At 41.6% G+C, this 20,584-nt stretch overlaps 1 protein-coding gene across 10 annotated transcripts in view; it reads left to right on the top strand.

Annotated features, from left to right (window-relative positions):
- nrxn2b (neurexin 2b) overlaps positions 1-20,584 on the top strand; it is an 835,675-nt gene that overhangs the window by 409,444 nt on the left and 405,647 nt on the right. For 9 of the 10 annotated variants that reach the window (XM_078164201.1, XM_078164202.1, XM_078164203.1 and 6 more), the window contains 3 exons: positions 100-483; positions 4,095-4,298; positions 7,634-7,660. In XM_078164201.1, coding sequence (XP_078020327.1) covers positions 100-483; positions 4,095-4,298; positions 7,634-7,660 — 615 coding nt within the window. The remainder of the gene's footprint in view (positions 1-99; positions 484-4,094; positions 4,299-7,633; positions 7,661-20,584) is intronic. The other variant, XM_033609827.2, reaches the window with a different exon arrangement.

The following is a 20,584-nucleotide window of genomic DNA, read 5'->3' as shown; positions in this document are numbered from 1 at the left end:
CACTCCATAGGTATTGACAATAGATATGGTTAGACCGATTTGCCGCTATGTTAGAAAGATTTTTAGATTTGATAGACTTGGTAATGTCTTGTCTTTCAGGATCTATCTCAGTCAACAGCCGCAGTATGCCCTTCAGCTCCCCGGAGGGCAGTGAAATCCTGGACCTGGACAGTGAGATGTACCTGGGTGGGCTGCCTGAGCCTAAGTCGGACCTCATCCTGCCGCCAGAGGTTTGGACGGCACTGCTTAACTACGGCTACGTAGGCTGTGTCCGCGACCTCTTCATTGACGGCAAAAGCCGTGACGTCCGCCGTCTTGCCGAGATCCAGAGCGCATTCGGTGTCAGCAGTTTTTGTACCCGTGAACTGCAGAAGAGGTGCAGCAGCGCCCCCTGTGGCAATGCAGGTCTGTGCAAAGAAGGCTGGAACCGCTACATCTGTGATTGCATCGGCACCGGATACCTCGGCACCAACTGTGAGATAGGTAAGGAGGCTGATGTGTGTCTTTATGGGTCTTCACTGCACTAGAATTCAGTCAGGGTTCTGAACAGCAATGCATGCATCTAGATTGTGATAGTACACAGTTGACGGATCCCAAGTCTCACCACCCTTAGTTACTGCTGGTGAGTCGGGCACACTCGATGAAGAGAAATATGGCAATACCGTTTCTGTTTAGCCGGGTGCCACAGTATGTATTAGTTTCTGGGCATTAGGTAAGATAGCTTCAAAAATCCAACAGCAAGGACTACAGTGTGTGATGAAAGGAAATATCCAAGATGTTAACTTTTATGAAGAAGGCAAAATGACATAAATTGAGTTTGCAATAAAGGGAGAAGTAGAGACTGAGGTCAACATTGCTCCTGCACTGCCGGGTGTATGTCCTCTTTTGCTTTTCTGGGAATCAGAAAAGTACTCTATGTAGTTGCTACTGAATACAGATCATAGTGCTGACCTGACGCTAGTCTCTCTTTACTGTAGAGTTACGTTCATGGGTGGATTATGAGAGAATGGGTCCCTGGGCACGAATATGTAAAACACACAGAGTTTGTGGTGGTTCTGCATCTTTTTGTTGTTGTTTTGTCTCTTTGTGGTTGTTTTTCCGTTTTTTGTAGTTATTTTGTGTGTCTTTGCAGTTCCTTTGCATCTCTTTCTGGTCATTTTGAGTCTCTTCCTGGTCAGTATGTGTTAGTATGAGTGACATATTACAGGTGAAGGCCATGGGGCCTCCTGACAATATGGGCCCTTGGTCCTGTTCCCAGTAAGTCTGTTCAGTAATCCATGCAGGGTTATGTTAGATTGTTTGGGGCAGTACGTAGCCTTACAGAGATATTATAAAAAGGTATCTTTGGCCATGGTCTTTTCTAGCTAACGATAATTCATGCTATCTTAAAAATATGGCAGCAACCAATCTGTTTGTCCTTTTCCAAATCTCTTTAATGTTACAAAAGAACGGAAGCAAACCTCGCTGATGTTGTTGATATAGCTATACATTAGCTAGCTAGTGAGCTAGTGTTTTGCTAGCATTAGCCAACTTATGCGTCTTTATACAACACAATATCTCCATGAAGATTGTTACAGTCACCCAGCCACATCTTTTAACCAGCTACAACATTTGGTTTTCTTTTCAACACAGACGAGCCTAGCACATAGTGAAAAGTTGATATAAGTTTTTCTGTCTCCCAAGCTTGTTGAACTGTTACTAAAACACAGAGCGAAAAGGGGCGGGACTTAGGAAGGGATAATAGTGTTGCGTTATCCCAAACAAGACACACAAATTTGCAAAATAACTTTCTTAACTAACTTTAACTGTAACTTTTTACAGTGAAGCAAAAAATACTTTCCCATAATCAAGGCATCATAAACTACAGATGGTGAAAACATGAAACAATGAAAACTTGCTAAAACGCTAATGTTGCACAATGTTTACAATATAGTGTTTTGAAAACTCCATCCGGTGCAGCAGGGCAGGAAAACAAGTGTAGAATGAGCATTTCGACAATGTGCTTCCTTGTATTTCACACAACCAAGCAGCTGCTGTATGGGTAGAGTGAGAGCTCCGCAGGGAGTGAACCAAATGCCACTGGAGGCTGGGTGGCATTAGAGCCCGCCGGCTGGGAGGGTGGGGGGGTGGGGGGGTGGTGGTGGAGGCTGAAGCGCTGAGGGGCCGGCAGCAGTGTGACAGAGCAGCCGGGCCTACCGCCGCCATCTGTGTCAGTCACGCAAACCCAGGTGGCGCATACGCCATGGCGAGGGGAGGTGAGCCAGTCAAATAGCACCACATACGTCTGATTCATTCCAATTAGCTGCAGGCGCCTCGCTTCATGGTTTGTCTTTGCACGTCCGTGGGGGTGAGTGAGCCATGACAGTATGGGATTTTGAGGGACAAGGAGGGTAATGAGGGAAGGAGAGATTGGATTCAAATCAGGACAGTGGAGGTAGAGGATGAAATGTCTTTATTTTGAAGGGTGATATTTTAGCAGTTTTGTCTTTGGGTGCTCAGATGACAGGTTTGGGTTCAGTGAAGCTCTTTTGCCATCTAGTGGGGCTTTCTGTTACTGCAGGAATATGGCACAGAGAACTTCTCTTAAAACCAGCTGCATATTTCTGTGTCAATAGACTGAGCGCATGGATTAACAGTGTGCAGGGAAAATCAATGAAATTGACAGATGAAGAAAACCCAGAGGCTATTACATGACGCCTCCAGGCCACATAAACTTAAACGCATCTATGGTGTTTTGAGCTGGCGTTAATGAATATTCTTTGTGCGCTATCGATTGTTTTTATTAATTATTATAATAATGCTGTATTGGGAGTATATCACATTTTATGTAAGTGGGGTCTTTATAAAAAAAAAAGAAATAAAAAAAAAAATCATCAATGTGTGTTGGTCCAGCATGTTGGATGTGATCTCTGTTTAAACATCACTGCTCATTACCTGTTTGCCTGCCTAACCGGGATTTCCCTGCAACTTTTAGCATCATTTCCCAAAACCTAAACATCAGATTTGCCCTTTGACAGTGAGTCATGTTAGCCTGTGGTGACGCACATCGACCCACACCACAAAATAAGAGCAGTACTCAGGAAACTGTCACTCTACACAGCAGTCTATTTATGGCATGGCTGATTCTAGAGAGAATAACCACGGTTGTGCCAAGTGTGAATAAGGATTTCACGGAAGCCAGCAGCACTTTTTATGACAAGTATCTAAGCTTGAGGACGGTTTCATATTGGAGTCATAATGAATATTACATGCTGTTTCCTTTCTTTTGTTATAATGAATACTTTCATTTTGTGTGTTGGGTGGTAGATTTGTCATCTGATGAAAATGTAATAGGGATGTGAGACATCCTGAGCATATGCTGCAAACACAGGATATTAGCTCAGCACAAATGACGACACAACAATATGTATTAAGAGAATGACATGGCAAACAGCAAAAAGGTGCAGTTACAAGAACAGAAAAAAGAGACATAGGCCTGGGGGTGTAGTGTACATGCTGTCATCAAACTTTTAAACCCACATAGTTGCCTATGAAGTGCAGCAATGATTGACATGTTTTGATCGCTGTAATAAGTTTTCAGACACATGCGGCTTTGATCATCATTCTCACTGAACGTTCCCTTGATCTTCTGTTGTGGATATGGCATCTTAATACACCTATTTTGACAGGGGGTTTTGTCTGGAGGGGCAGTTGTTGCCATCTAGTTCCATTATATTGAAAAAAAGGCATTTCTCCGGATGATATCTGCAACTCACACCAAAACAATTTAGATTGATAGCACTACAAGTAAGAGGAAAAATATGTATTCTTGATTTGGGTTGAGCAACCAGGTGTGCAGTGTTTGGTGAAATTGGGATTTAATTATATCAGATGGGAAGATTGTCCAAAGATAATAAAAACATTGTCAGTGTCGTTTAGACCCACTTTGAATTTGCCAGATGCTGTCGATACTGGACTGTCATATCCAGTTGATCTTCCGCCTATGATCTGAGTTTATATGAATCACTACCTCTCTGTGAGCACACTCTCCTGTGCAACGTGTGACCTACTCATCACCATCACACTCCTTTTCTCTCCCTCACACCCATATCCAGAGGCGACGGTGCTGAGTTACGACGGCAGCATGTACCTGAAGATCATCATGCCGGTCACCATGCACACAGAGGCTGAAGACGTGGCGCTGCGCTTCATGTCTCAGCGGGCGTACGGCCTACTCATGGCCACCACCTCCAAGGAGTCGGCGGACACCCTGAGACTGGAGCTGGACGGAGGCCGCGTCAAGCTCACAGTAAACCTTGGTAGGCCACCGTGGTTCATCGTGGTTGTCCATGCTAACCTTTCCCTTAGCATACCCTGTCTCCTCATCTTCACTCTGTATTTTAGCATTGTGTACTGCAGAACTTAGAAGAACTGTTTGACATTTTGCGTTTCACTCCAGTGTTTTTTTTTTCATTGTCAAATAGTCAGGTGGGGAAAAGCTTCTAAATTTGTACCTCAGTATTTGTTTTGTATGACAGAGTACTCTGTATTTCATTTAAAGGATGTCAGTACAGTAAGCTAACAAGCTAGGTTATGCCCATCCCTGCCCTGCCTTGAAATAAGAAATGCCAACAGTATTTGAACACAATTTATTTGAGGAAACTGAGGTACAAATACAGAAACTTCTCCCCAAAAACTGATAAAGTGCTTGCTGCAGGAAAGTTAGATTACAAGTAAATATATTAAGGTGTCCCCCATTTTGTCCTCTGTGGGGAGCCACCCTGCAGTCATTTCTGTTTCATATTATTTGACCCCGTCCTCTCTGCATTCATCCATCTCCTTTTGTTCCCTGTGAAGTCTCATAGCACCTCCTCCAGTTTAAAAGCTCCATCTCTAACAGTAAACCCTGGCCCAATCCTGAGCCTTAACCCACTAACCTGTCTCTAGAAGCTTCAAGGTGGCCTTGCCCCTGTGTCGCTCCTCCTCATGGTTCTGCTCTTTTCCCATTTTTGCGGAGTTAGCTGAGGGGCTGGTTGGCTCCACTTCTGCCCAGCGGTGGTGCTAAGAGGAGATAGAGATCCTCATCCTAAGTAATTACAGATGAGTTTAAAGAAGGAGGGAGAAGGTCAGTGAAAATGTAGGGTACAGTTTGTAAGATAGATGGATGTATAAAAGGATATTCCCTCTAATAACTGGCTGCAGGAATGCAAACCTTTTGACATATTAATATCCCATTGCAATGAATATTAGTACTCTGGGGAAGATGGGTATGACCTTCCAGCTCTGGATACTTTAAATCTGTTCTAATCGTTTGAAGGAAAAGACTCTCAGCGGTGAACCTGGAGGAGCATAACAGAGTTGCACCCAGGAATATGGGAGTTTAAGCCACCATAGAGACAGGAAGGGAGGGCAGAGGTGGCCACTCTTCTCTCTTTCTCTATTTCCCTCTCTCTCTCTTGCTTCTCTTCTTCTTTCTCCCTCTCTCATTTTCTGTCACTCATAAACACTCCACCTGGCCAAGACTTCGAAAGATGGAACTTTTCATCCCTTCAATGGCCTGTATGTCTGCGGCCCTTTGGATCAAACAGTCAGAGTGACCGGCTCACAGCTGTAGTTGTCCGAAGTTGCACACACATTTGGACTTATTGTCCACTGGGTCACAGCTTGACCTGCTGGCAGTCCCCAAGCAGACACTTGCGGCTAATCCATAACAGCAAAACCCTCAAGCTAATTCGTACGCTGAATTCCCCACAGAGATTCCCACTTCTCCGTTTAAGTGGGGCTTAAGTGACACCTCAGAAAAGTCAAACAGTTGACTGACACAAAAGCTCTGCTCAGGATTTCCGTAGCTCTTTTGTGAGGGAATTAATTAACAATTAATGTGAAACGCATCAGCTGGGAATCCTCAATATCAGTGAAGGCGTTAATCCTTGTTAAGATAATTAAAATCCTACTAATGAATCACCAGGAAAGGCTATAATTGGACAGATTTAGCCCTAATGATATTTATTAGTTGTAGATAATGATGATAACCTGTTCAATATGTCAGCTGAAGCCTAGTCTGTCACTCTAACAGATGACAGCTGGCTCATTTAAGTTTAACACCATCACACATTATTTTTCTTGATTATCAGTTCAAAAGAAAATCCACATCCTGGAGAGCGACTTTTACCTTTTTCAAAATGCTTGGACAAATGTGGCTTCGTTCATGAAATGTCGCTGCTTACCAACACATTAGGTCCTTCAATACATGTAACGGAAGTGGATTTGTATTACTCCCCACCTCTCTACAGCGTGACGCTGGTCCCTGGCTGTTTGTGTCCACTATTCTGTAGCGGTTGACAGCTCGAGACCACAACCCAACCACGCCACCACATGCCCACACAGGGTACAGCCACTAGATGGGGCTGAACAGCAATTAATTAGTTCCAAGATAAGATATTTGATGAGGAAAAGTAATGACGTAATTTAAAGATCCCTGAGAAGTAAGTTCCTGTTTATGTAAGCCCCATCCCAAGTGGGGGGTTAAAGGTCAGTGTAAGTTATGTTTCTCGCTGTAAAATAGCAGAGCAGATGCTTACTGAACCTGCTTGGACCATAGTCTTCCAGCTGAAGGACAAAGCTGTTCAACCAACACGTCACCATCCCGACAACACAGCTTGTAAAATGATAACACTTTTCACTGTGTTTTTGTAGCACCACTTGTAGCAAATAGAACAGAGTAGGGTCTTATTTCTTGTGGTTTGTGTGCACCAGGCGTGAGGTGGCTGGGATGTGCAGATCACCCTTTCTTGTCATTTACGCTGTTGGGTTTCTCATGCCCAAAGTGCTGCAGAAGGCAAGAGCATCTCAAATTGCTGGGAAAGAGCGGCTAAAGTTAAAGGTGCGAGGCATTGCACCTGCTCTAGTGGGTACACAGCAGATGTAGGAATAAAAGGGGTATTTGTGCACAGTGTGAGCGTAACAGCTACACGGTCATAGGCAAGAAAGAAACCGCCTGAAGTTATTTAGGCCGTCTAAACTTGGCCAAAACATCTTGTGCAGTTGAAATTATCAGGCTCTATCTGACATGCTTAATAAGGTTAATCATATATTTGTAATATTTGAAGTACTGCATGTTTTATATAGTGTTGTTATGATTTACAAAGGGGAAAAACAACAGAATTTTGACATAAAAAAGCATAAAGGTATTGCCAGATGGGATGTTCAATTCTGTGCTGAGTACTTTATAACTGCGCACTATGTGGATAGAACCTTATAATTCCAAGTGCACAATTTGCATTTTGATGTTGTGTTTATTACAACAACAATGGAGCATTAAGGTTTATTTTTAAGCGTCATCATTATGATGACATTGCATTATTCTCTCCTTGTATAGACCCCATGGTGTGAGTCTTGCCTTCTGCTGTGCTTTGAGGGTATCGGGTGGAAGGAGGGTGGATAGATGATGGGGTTGATGGAGGTAAAGGGTGATCCTGACTCAGAGCCTGTCCCCGGATGGTGGCCCCAGAGCAATGCTTGGTTGTCTGCAGAATGTACCTTGAAGGATGTAAAATGTCTTTTTTCTCTTTTATCCTCTTTCTGTCTCTTTCTTTCTCTTTTTCTTTTCTTTTTTTTTTTTTCAATCTCACCATTTCGCTCTTTCTCCCGCCAGATTGTATCAGGATAGACTGTAGCCTCAGTAAGTGGTTCTATCCATTTTTCTGACTAAAATGTATCTGTCTATCTCATCTTGATTCTGTGCAGTGGCCCTTTTCTGCTTTTTCCTGACCTCACATTCAGTGACACCTCTTTCATTACTCATTTCACTCTGCCCATTTCCCTGCCTTTGAATAAGCATCTTTTTCTTTTCCAATACATGCCATTTTCCTTCATTGCCATCTCTCACTTGTATTTTTCTTACCGCTTCATTTGTATGTCTCTCCTCACCTCTTTTTCAAGTATGTGATCTAAGTCATATTTTTCTTCTTTCCATAAGTTCCGTCACTTTGAGTTCGCTTTTTCTGTCACCGATTTAATTAATGTTTCACTTGCATAATTATCAGGATTTTTCATCCTGCAGTCCTCCTCACTTGCCTACCCACACTCCTCTATGAAATTATTTCATTGCGTCTCCCATGCTTATTACCCATTCTATTCATTTTCTTGTCAACCTCCTCCAAAAAACGCATTCAGAAAAGGGCAACTTGACACACCCCTGTTGGATGTTCCTATTTTCTATTATGCGGCACTGAGACTCGGCTCCACTCGGCTGCACACACAGGTGTTGCTTGTTTTCTATGTGGGACAAACTATAGTTTTGGCCCCCAGAAAGCTAATTGCTTATCCACTGAGAGACGGCACCACCTGGCGCGTGCTTGTTTTCAGAGCAAGCTAATGTTTTTCTGCCCCATGCTGACAGAATGATAGCAAACTGTTATTTCTATCATGGCCACTGACAATTGAACAACTAGCCCACAGGTAAGTGCTGCCAGCCACGGTGACAAAAAAATGGAGAAAACCTGATGTTTGCCACAATGTTTGTGTCTGTGTGGATGTTCAGTTCCCATGCTGTTTTTGTGAGGGTAGAGAGATGGGGGCTTGCCTTTGATTAACTTCAGCAACGGAGGTGGTAGCATCACAAAGCAAAAAAAAGTGTTTTTTGTTTTTGCTTTTCTACCTTAGAAATGTGCATTTTAAAGAACTTAAATATTTATTTAGCCATTGGTACATAGCATTAGTTTGCAGTCAGACTTACCAGTTTTGGCCAGTGATCAAGATTTGTATTTGGCATTCAATTAGAAAATGGTAATGTCTGCTTTATCCTGTACTGTTGATGGTAACATAATCAGTGTGGAAGCTGCTTCCGTAGAGTCATACAAATGTGTTGGTATTTGAACCACACTTTTGTTATGCTTCTGCTGCATGTGTATCACGTCCCTGCACTTGAAATGCACTTGAACGCTGTTTATGTGAGACTTTATGGAACGCAATCCAAAAACTTCAAAAGCCTCCACCAGGCATGGAAGTGGTCTCAGTGTATGACGAATTACACCACTTATTATGTGTGGAGCCACTGGCATGACACACATTCAAATAATGCTTAAAGGATGTCTGTACCCGCAGTTTGCCACTAGATGTCGTACAAGCACTGGGGATGTTGTGTGATCTCCCTGCAGCAGGGAGGACATGGAGACTGAAGCTATTTTTTTTTATCCCACCACAGGGCTCTCAGTTACTCCTCTGGAGCTGCTGTGGATTCTGTTTTACTGTATATGACCTTATATGATGGTTGAGGTCACGGCAGATTAGTATGTTCTGATGTGACAAATGTTGCAATCCGAGAATGTCAGGGGTCTTGCAGTTTTTCACAGATTATACATTCTGCCAGTCTTTCTTCATATCACTATGATGGAAAGGCGCCTTTGGTCATTGATATTCTTTTAATTAAGGGTGTGTGTTTAAATATTGATGCGGTATTCTCCGCTTGAGAAACAATCTGTCACAGACTTGGAACACTGGCTTTCAATGGTTTTGCAAGGAATAGTTTATCTAACCTTTATATTCTCTGGTTGACTGAGCACCCTTGTGCAGCAGTGCCCTGCTTCATGGCCACTCAGTCACACATTGCGCTATATAAAATATCCCAAAATATGAGCATTTGAGTGTTTAAAAGAGGGGGAGAGACTGTGTGGGAGAGAGAGATCAGCAAAAAGAGAGAGAGAGGGAGCAAACCAGGGTAAAGCTACAGACAACAATTTATTCACTGCCATGACATCTTCCGCTCGATTCCTCCTCCGGAGACCTACAGTAACTAAAGCCTTGACTTCGAGTAAGAAAATCAGCTACCAAAGTCTCTCTGCTGGCTGGCCCATGCAGATAGGTTTTCTTGCAGGATAAGCAATGCTATTGATATCTCACTAAATATATTTTATATCCTGATTGCGCATGGACTGAAAAGGCCAGTAAGCGGTGGAATAGAATATTGAATACCGTATATCCATGTCTCTACAATATAGGACAAGTCAAAATACAATGTCCTCAGCTGCTAGCTATTCAGACTGAGGCACCTTTTGCTGAGGTATGATATGTAGTTTTAGAGGTAATGGGCAACAACTCGTCGTCAAATACCGCCACTTTGTCAGTGGACATCAGCGTCAGACTTGGACACAAAGAGGCACCATTTGTGGCGGTATGATAAGCACTGGTAAGCGAAATTTGTAACACCTTTGGCAACTATCATAATTTTAAAAAAGCAAGAAAGTCTGTATAGGGCAGATGGGAGGGGAGGTGGATGTGTCATACATACTCTAAACCTCCGGGAGTCTGCTGTCTGGTTCCTGAGTAAATTGTAAGCTAAATAATGTTTTGTTTTTCTAACCCCTAACTACGTGCTTGTGTTGCCTAAACCTAAGGAAATCAACCTTTTACCTACAATGTAAGTTCATTGTGCCAAAAAGACAATTAGCCATGTAATAAACAGAAACTGTACATTTCCTTTCAAAATGGAAGTGTATTTTGAAAAAACACAGTCCATGTAACAAGCATAAATTGACACTGCATCCGCAAACATCCAAAACAGATGCCGGAGGGTACCAAACACATCATATTTTAACGTGTATGTCCACTCACAAAGTGGTGGTATTTGAAGAGTTGGGATGAGAACATGCTAAAACAGTGTATACATTTTTGAAAATGGGTGTATTTCCACAATAAACTCTTAAAAATGTGGGGAGTTTTCCACTTGATTACAAAAAGCAATCCAACCCTCTAATTTTAACATCACATGACTACATCATAACTTGTTGGAAGAACTTGCAAACCAAAAGAAAAATGGGAACAGTAGGACTTAATGATAATCAGAAAAAGAGGGAGTGCTTTAAATTTGGTTGCTTTTTGGGACACTGATGGACCCAGCAAGTTCTACTGGATCATTAGCATACTGATTGCATTTGCACTTGTTGGAAGAAGTATTAAGGTCCTGTGAAAGTATTCCACTACTGGTAAAATTGCTGAACTCAAAACCTAACTTAGGTAAAAGTATTATACTAAGTAAAAGTAAGTACTTGAAAAAGTATTTCATCAAGTGGAAAAGTATGTAAAGTATAAGTACTCTGAATTTGTGCTTATTAAGTACTGTTAGTACTTGAGTAAATGTACTTAGTTACATTCCACCACTGGCAGTCACATACACTACTGTTTTTTTGTTTGTTGTAGCATTACTACTGCTCCTACTTCTAAAACTACAGGAGTTCAGCTAGTGCCCTACTACTTGATCTTTTTATTTCTGGGGCTTTGTGAGGCTCAGGAAGTAAAAGCTCAGCCTTGTGTTTTTATTGCACTATATTGTGACCCTGCTCTCCCACCTTAATGCGACTGGATATGATATGGAGCAGAGCTGTAGCCCTCAGCTCCAGTCGGGTCAGGGTGTCAGGCTGATGATATCTGTTTGGAAGGTGGCCTTTCAGCAGCCAGCAGCACCTTCTCTTAGCACTAGATGAGATGAGATTTGGCATGACATATGGCCAGCATGTGGGGCGCGAGTGCTCCGTCTGTTAATGGCATACCCTTTGGCCTATCAACCTGTGAGTTCTCACTCCAGACCACACCAAGACACGCTTCGTCTGTGTGTGTAGAAGAGATGAAAAGCGACTGATTATTCAGTATGGGTGCATATGTAAACAGAGCAACACTTAAAAAATACTGTATTTCAATCACTGGCTGTTTCAATGGACCACCGTCTGCGTTTTTATTGTAACCTTACATTCACAGATGTAACAAAATACTGTAGAGTCAGGTAGTTAGCAGTGCATCTCATTTATGTTGCCTAATGGGAACAGGACTTAGTAATGGGTGTAAAGTGTGAGTTTACAACTTGAATCCCAAGGACACTGCACCGCACAGGAAATTATTGGATGGTATTAGGCTTCCAAAGAGACTTGGGTAGTAGCTAATGTTAAAAAGCTTTAAAAGCTATTTCTCAATCAGCTTGAGCAACGGGGGCTGAAATGATCACAAAATCACCCCAGGTTCAATATTTCATAGGGCGTAATATGAGCAAAAGGGTCAGTTTTTGTTCGACTCTTCGGCTAATTTGTTTTGATATTCATTTGCAGATTATGTATTTAAATCAAACCTGCTGACTTTTGTGAGCATTAAAATCACAGAGCAATTAACAGACACAGGGGGGATGGCAGAGATGAAATCTCCGTGTATGAATACCAAGCATGTTAAAGATTCCAATATCTGTGAACACACTGATGTAAAATAAGCCTTTTCCATGGGGTAATGGTAGTGATCTGTACTATGCTCTCAAACTGACATTCTTCTTCTACCTGCTTTACCTGCCAGAATAGAAAGATGCATTTATTACAAGTTAATAGCAAAGCACCACTAGACCCTTAAGATTAAATTAACAACCCATGAAAATCTTCTTTTATCCGACCTCCAGCAGTTTAACTTCTTACCTCGTTACTGTGGTGCTACCAGTGTATATTAGTTAATTGCGACATCAGTGTTGGGTGTGGTAGATACAGTAGTCAAGCCTTCTGAAATACCTAGTAAAGGTCATGTAGCTCTATGACCACACCCAGAGGTGAAATAGACTTGAAATGTTCAACCAAACACTGTAGCGAAACCAAATTGTTTCCACTGTTATTTCTTTTGCACCTTGTAACCACACCTCTGCTGATGTCACACAGACCTGGTGTGCACTTCTTAATCACTGCAGCAAGGTTAGAGGTTCAACCACTAGTGTTTAGCAAAAAGGGGTCTGTTAAGCTACTCTTTAAAAGGAAAGTTCACCCCAAAACCAAAATACACATTTTTCCTCTTATCTGTGGCACTATCCATCAATCTAGATTGTTTTGGTGTGAGTTGCAGAGTGTCGGAGATATCGGCCGTAGAGATGTCTGCCCTCTCTCCAGTATAATGAAACTAGAAGGCACTCAGCTTGTGGTGCTCAAAGCGCCAAAAAAACACATTTGGAAAACTTGACAGCAATGTCTCCAGAAATCATGATCCAGTCAATTAAGATAATCGCACAGAAGGAAATGTGCAACTACTCATGGACAAGAGGCTCATGCTTGTGACAGCACAAGATGTAAACATTATTGGCGTCCTCCTTAGCTGAGCTGTACCATTAGGTAACTCAGTGCTGCTACCTGAGCTATTAGTAGATGCACGGTGATGGTTAGCAGGTGTTGTTCAGTAGAAAGAAAATAGTGCCTACATGAAACTCCTCACAACTCGCGTCATGACAACTTGTGTCATGATTTCCGCTGTTGAGTTTTTCAAATGTAGTTCAAATGTTGTTTTAAAGTGGAGTGCCATCTAGTTCTATTGTATTGGAGAGAAGGCAGACATCTCTACAGCTGATACCCCTGATCGGTCAATCCAAATTGAAAAATAGCACTACAGGTAAGAGGAAAAATATGTGTTTATGATTTTGGAGGTGAGTGCATCACTTTGTGAGTGCATAAATTCATGACATCAAATACTTTACATACAGGATGGAAATCCCTGGTAGAAGAATGTTCTGTATGCACATACCAATCAGTGGTGTGAGATTGTTGGGCCACTAACCTTGCTCAAAAAAACAAAACCCATGGTATCAAATTAATTGCAGGAGGCAAACCAAGATAGAGCAACTATTACATTTGGAAGCATGCACAAAATGCTATTGATTTTCATTTAGTTGCAACTAAATGCCTCAGTATATTTTTCCACTGACCTACTCCTTATCCTATAATTGAGCAAATTTCCAGATAAGCAAATATAGGTCCTCATTTTAGCTTTTTATTTAACTATACCATAGACCTACAATAAAAGCTAATTGCACCATGACTTGAGTGCATTTCTCTCCAATTCTGCCAGTAATTTGAACGCCCACAAACACAGATTTACGCACACATACGTTCACAGATGCATGCATCACTTGACACTTATTGTGGGCAGAGAAATGAATCTGAGATTTGCCCACACAAACAAACGGGTTGTATTTCTGTCACTGAAGCTGTCACCCTCTTCAGTCTTAACTGCTTCCACGGAGGTTGTCAGGTGTCACACTCATCCCCCAAGTGTTCTGCACAGTCACAACCACTGAGATATGTAGCATACTCCATGTAGCTCTGTAACCATTATCACTGCCAATACATTACATGTGTTCAGAGACTGCGGGTGCCGTGACCATTTTACATTTGAATGACTGGATTGTTTGGTCTAATTTGTTTTTAAGTTCTTACCGGCCACCCCTGCTCCTTCTTGCTTGTCTCTGAGCAGATGGCTTGCTAACGTTCTCAGTGAATCACAAATATTGAATTGGAATGAGTTTCCAATCGCTCACTTAAATCCTGACTCATCACATCCTATCTGAGCCAAATAGATGTCAAAGATGGATATGCAGTAGGCACTAGAAGTTGCCCTCAGCAGGCACACCATCCTACAGTTTATGAAGTTTGATCATGTATCAGAGTTAGACTGTATAAAATTTATTTTGGAGATGCTCGGATTGGGATTTGATTTTTAAAGGCAATTTAATGCTCCAATGGAGGATAGCCCCTTTTTATTTAATGTTCATTTTATCCTTCAAAACCCCAGGCCAAATGTGATGCAATGAGCCAAAAAGAGGAGTATGTTATTAACATAATGCCTAAGATCTGTGCACCCTCAGAGATATGTACGTCATTTGGTATAAATAGATTTATATTAAAAGCAATCATCCAGTTCAGCGATGGACAACAGAAATTAATTGCACATTTCCCAGTAGTTAACAAGTTTAAACATAATTAACAGTTGTCTGTGTGATGCTGGTGCACTGTTAAGCACCAATGAGAAAACATACAATATGTAAACACATAAACAACCTTCCTGGCAGTTGTCTAGAAATAACGTGCTGTCACGCACAAATCATCTTTTCAAGACGGAAACCGCACACATAAATACCTCCTCCATGGATGCAACTTCATTTAATTTCCACACAATTTATCGTATTTTGCTCTTTGCATTTTTTAATGGGAGTGAACCAAATGCTTCTTAAAATGTTAAACAGAAATGACCTAATAAAGAAATGCTTTGAAGCCTATATGAACTTCAAAGGAATATGTAATCTGAGCATTTTCCTAGCTACAGCTGGAATGGGATGTGCGAGGGTGAGTGTGTTTGTGTGGGAACATCCATGCGTGATAAATTGGACATGTACACTGCTAATGTTTACAGTGCAATGTACTGTGACCTCTAAGCTCTGTCTCTATGCATATTGTTAATGTGCTGGTAGAAATTTCTGTCAACTGAGGCCGGTGTCTGTCGCATAGCCAAGGCCAGTTGCTGTGGAAAAAAGTTTAAGTACAAGAGTATGCAATTGCTAAATGCCATATTTATTATTATAAATGACTCTGAAAACAACGTATAAAGGTTAGGTTAAGAAGTTTTGCTATCTTTTCACTTGCAGATTCCTGAATATTATGTAAGATTTATTTATCACTTAAAGTAAATGGCATAGCCATGTGGTGTTGATTGAGCATTTGCTGCTGTGACACCAAAGCTGTAGAATGACAGAGAGACACAGATAAACCTTTTGAACTGGTAGTTAGTAGCAGTTACTAACATGCACTGTATTGTATTAATTTCATTTATTCATGTTATCTTATTTTTTTATTCATTTTTCATTGTGTAAGCATTGCGTAATTGTTGTGAATAGTGCATATTATCATTTTAATTATTAGTATTAGTGTAGTAGTTGTAGTAATAGTTATATTTGTAGTGGCCAAACATTACATTTTTATAAGATATTACATTTAAGAGAATACATTAATGGTTTGTTGCTGTTAAAGGCAACTCAGAAAAGAGACAGTTAGCCAAAACATTTCTCCCATTGCATATAATTGCACTTATAAGGAGTGGCTCTGACCATAGACTGCAGCCCCGGAGGTTGTTGCTCGGCTCTGACAACCAATGGCAAATGAACAAATGGAAAGAGAACAAGAGAGGGAAAACAAAAGAAATCTGAGGAGCCAGGGGTTATAAGTAACGCTGAGTGAATGAAGAAGGTCTAACAAGGGTGGCACTGTGCCTTTTTTTCCCCCCTATTTACTTCCTCTTCCCTCCTCCTGCCTCGGTTCTCTGTGAACTTGAGACAACCTGAGGCAATCTGCTCAGTAAACCTAACCGGGTGAGGAGATTGCCTTCCTGTCCTTTTTGTCTAATACGAATTGTCCACACCAATGTTCTGCTGTCTACTTGTGCTCTGGCCACAATTTCAATTCTTTTACTTGAAAAAGGTAGAAAAGGAAAGGTGCTTTCTCTGTCTTTTCACCTGGGACCCGGTCAAGTGCTGGGAGCCAGCATGTTTAAGAGGACGACGTGGTCCACTGAACAGCTTGTGGAGCATGTTGAGCAGGAGGGTGGCATGCTTGTCTCACTCAAAGCCCTCTGGTACCTCAGCGGCGCGTAGATAGTAGCCTCTCCCTTTTGGAGACACAGTTTTGCCAGCCAAATATTGGAAGCCATTTTTACTTTTAACAAGTTGTGTTTACACATACCCAAAATAGCTATTATCTGTAAAGAGGCCAGTTAGTTTTGAACACTTCAGTCCTCTGGGTTTACTCTCTGCACAGTTGTGTGGTTGGTTGTCTGTTTTGCTGGCTGCTTTGTTTAATTTTAAGGACATTATTACTTACCATAAGTAGCAGATGTAGTAATCCATTAGACACCCCCTAGTGAGCCCCTCCTGGCCACAATTATTGTGGTAAATGGTTTGCTAACATGCCACGCGGCTGTTCTCCTTCATGTTTGAGTTCTTCTTTATTTCTGTGTCGTGTACTGTAATCCTTGTGGAAAGATTTGATTATAGACATGCTTATATTCTCTTATCTTTTATGCATGTCTGGTGACCTTTTGCCTGTTAGGGCCAATATATGATGATGGTGACTGTACATTATTCAGAAAAAAGAGGTTTATCTGATGCATACGCAAGAACTTATTGTGGATCTTAGACAGTGTTTTAGTGCTGCTGATTCTTAGCTTTTCATGGAAACGTAACCGTTATTTTAAGATTTCATGACACTAAAAAAGTGACAATCTTCTTCTGCACAGAAATTTAGCATTTAAATACAAGGTAGCATAAACTTACTCTGTGTCTGTTGTAGTAAATTAAAGGTCCAGTGTGTAGGATTTAGGGAGATATTGAGAGAAATGGAACAGAAAAGGCTTAAGTATGTTTTCTTTAGTGCATAATCACCTGAAAATAAGAATAGTTGTGTTTTTGTTACCTTTGAATAAATCATTTATATCTTAATGAGAAGTAAGTTTTTATCCACCATATTGCAGCGCCATGTTCCTACAGTAGCCCACAATTGACAAACTACACACTGGCTCTAGATAGGGCCATTTGCATTTTTGCCTTTTTTTATGTTTTTGCATTGGCCACCGTAGTTGGCAGCCCCTTCTGCAAAGAGCTGAATAGTGTCAGGACAAACAAGGATTTTTAACGTGAAACTGCTTTATCCAGTGTTTCACGGTTTTAAATCACTGGGTCTATTTGTTGTGGATGGGAGGAGACCTCTGTGCATAATTTGGCTCCTGGTAAAAACTGGAATCCTTACCAGGAGTTTACATTTGGCACATAGAAGAGGTTTCAGATACAATCATCAATTTTCACCGCTTGATGCCACAAAATCCTATGGATCCTACTCACTGCTTCTTTAACATATAACTCAATAAAGACAAGGTGCAAGGGGAGCTTGAAGTCATTACTTTGAAAAGTATACTAACAAAGTTTTGTATTCTACATATGAAGTGCAAAATATCATTTTACTCCATCAATAGAACAACAATTATCCATGTCCACATGGGGTACAGACTCCTTTTACATCTATTTTTCACAGGAATTTTTGTCAACACAGTGGTAGAAATTGATCAGACCTCAATGACTGCACAGAGGACAGGACCTTTCTGATGTATTTGAATGTGGCTGCCTTGCCAGCATAGCCTCAGTCCATGATCAGTCTGCCTTCTTTCACTGCTACGTGGCACAGGCGACAGGTTAGATGTGGACTCATTACAGAAACTCTAATGAGAGAACCGGCAGCAGCCTGGAGCTGTCGAAACCCATACTGCCTTGCAGGACTGATGGCTATCCCGTGGGACCATACCCTCCTGCCACAGCATGCTGGAAAATGCCGTTCAAATCATAAATCAGCATCCCCCCGGGACCTTCCTCTGAAGAGTGAGGAAGAGAGATGCAAGGAGGGGTAGGAAAAAAAATTAAAAAACAAGCGGATGAAGAAAACTGATATGGCAATGCAGGGCAAGCATACAAAGAGAAAGCAAAATGGGGGGGAATGCAGATGGAGGATACCTAAGAGAAGAAGGGAGTCGCCTGTGTGTGATGCTCCCAAGGGAGTTCTAAATTCTGGAGAGCACAGGTAAAATGTATGATTCATTTCTCGCTTCGCAAAATCATCTGCTGTCCTCTCAACATCTTCCTGAGTCAAATGTGTCTTCCTGCAGTGGCCATCTGCAATTCTCGAAGATATCGACAGAGGTTATCTTGTCATGGATGCTAAAGCATCGACACAGCCCTCCTACACAGGGCCGAGAACAGTGGGAAAGAGAAAGTGTGTGGCCCCTTATAGTGAGCATTGAATACAAATGTCTGTGTGCGAGTGGGCATGTCACATTTTGCTTCAGAAAAAGGAGAGTCAACGCTTGTGCACACTCACACACACAGTCACAGGCTGCCTTATCTCTGTAATTGGCATGGGGGGTCAGAGCGGCAGGTGTAGATAATCATGGCTGAGGGTCATAATCTGTTCGCCGCTCCCCTCCCTCCTTATTTTTCTTCTCTCAGCGACCCCTCCCTAACCATCATAGCCACACACACCCGCACACACTTTTGCCGTTTTACACAAACTCAGTCATCTCTCATCTTTTTTGTCCCTGTTTGTGATGTGGCACCATGTTGGAGATGTTTTGGATGAGGCCGCAGGGGGGCTTTTTCACTGTCGTGTCAGCATGAGACGGTGTCCTCAACTGACTGCTAGACCCCCCACTTACCACTTGCCAATTCTCCCCAAATACATCCCTCCACCCTACCCCAAGATCTGTTCTCAGAGCACAACACATAGAGCAGAACAAGGAGAGCTGCTTTACAGGGGGCAGAACTTGATAGATTAAAGGTGGAGAAATATAGGTTAGAACGGGGGGAAAGAAAGAACAGGAAAGATGGCCAGGAGCAACAGCGAAATGAGGAGTTAGGAGAAGGAAAAGTGCCATAGACAGAGGAGGGGCCTTGATGTAGATGTCTCCTTGCGTTTCTATCAGCGTTATCTGTTCATATCTTTCACTTCCATCACGGCATCGTTGCTGTTAGCAGATGGCTGCCATTTAGATGACACAGGTGCAGGCACAGCCGCACACATGCATACGCACACTCAGAAACACACCCAGCTTTTCATTAGATCTGCAGCGATAGGCCCGTGCTCCTTTTGAGATAGAAAATATGATATCTTAAGATAGGAGCCAAATGACATTATCGTCAAAAGAGGTCTTATCCTGATAACTCTGAAGAGCAAAGTAAATCCTGTCTCTTGCCATAGAAACCATGTTAGCTTCTGCAGCCTTATGTAACTATTGCTGCTATCTGTCTTTGCTTTTACATAAAAATAACAAGTCCATATGGGTCACTCCGTCGAAGAACTCTCAGCCTTCTCATAAACCACATTCCACAGCAGTAGAAAAGTCATTTCTGCTTCCATTTTCACATATGGTGTGTGTATGCAATAACCATTTGGTAAATGATGCAGCAATGCTGCCTGCAGTGAGCGACTGAGGCAAAAAAAAAAGCAAACAAGGATAGAAAAAACTCCATTCAAATACACACACGTACTATATAATGTATATATTATTGGCCTGTGTGGCTCTGGCAAAGCACACTTTCAGATTCAGCCATTGCTCGGCTCAGTTTTACACACCTCCAAATTTGAAAGTCAATGAAGACAGTTAACACATTTACTGGTCAAGAATCATAAAATAGCACCTAGGTTTTAGAATAGGGCATCATTTGCATAGTCCTACCTCTGTGAATTAAATTTTAGCCACATATATAGGAAACAGATGGATTGCAAGGAGCAGTATTTTGTCACCACGGAGCTAAGAAAATCTATTAGGACTTATTTCCATCAGGAAAATGTATAATATTTAAAATCAGTGAACAATAACCTGATTGCATTGTGCAGTACATCGCCATGTTGAAAACTGCCAAATGATAACTACATTTGCCAGAAGGAAAATCCATAAATTATCATTTTACTGTATGTGCATTTACATCATTTTCAATATGCCCTCATTCTTTAGTTTTCTCACTGTATCTTTACTTTTTAAAGTTTTTTTTTCCTCCCCTAGAGGAGGCAGTAGATTTATTCAGGCAAAGTCAGATATCAGATACAAATGCAAGAAACAATTTTTTTTCTAAAGATTATGAGAAGTATATCTGTGGCATGCAGTCTGTCTGCCTGTGCACACCATGACTTGTACTAATGTATTCATTTTTATAAAATTCACAAATATTTTGAAGCAAGATCAAACTGGGAAACAAGTCACCTACAGACCTTACAGTGTGATTAATATT

Source organism: Epinephelus lanceolatus, chromosome 22 (genome assembly GCF_041903045.1).
Source record: "Epinephelus lanceolatus isolate andai-2023 chromosome 22, ASM4190304v1, whole genome shotgun sequence".
Classification (NCBI taxonomy): domain Eukaryota; kingdom Metazoa; phylum Chordata; class Actinopteri; order Perciformes; family Serranidae; genus Epinephelus; species Epinephelus lanceolatus.
This window is presented reverse-complemented; position numbering and strand designations above follow the sequence as displayed.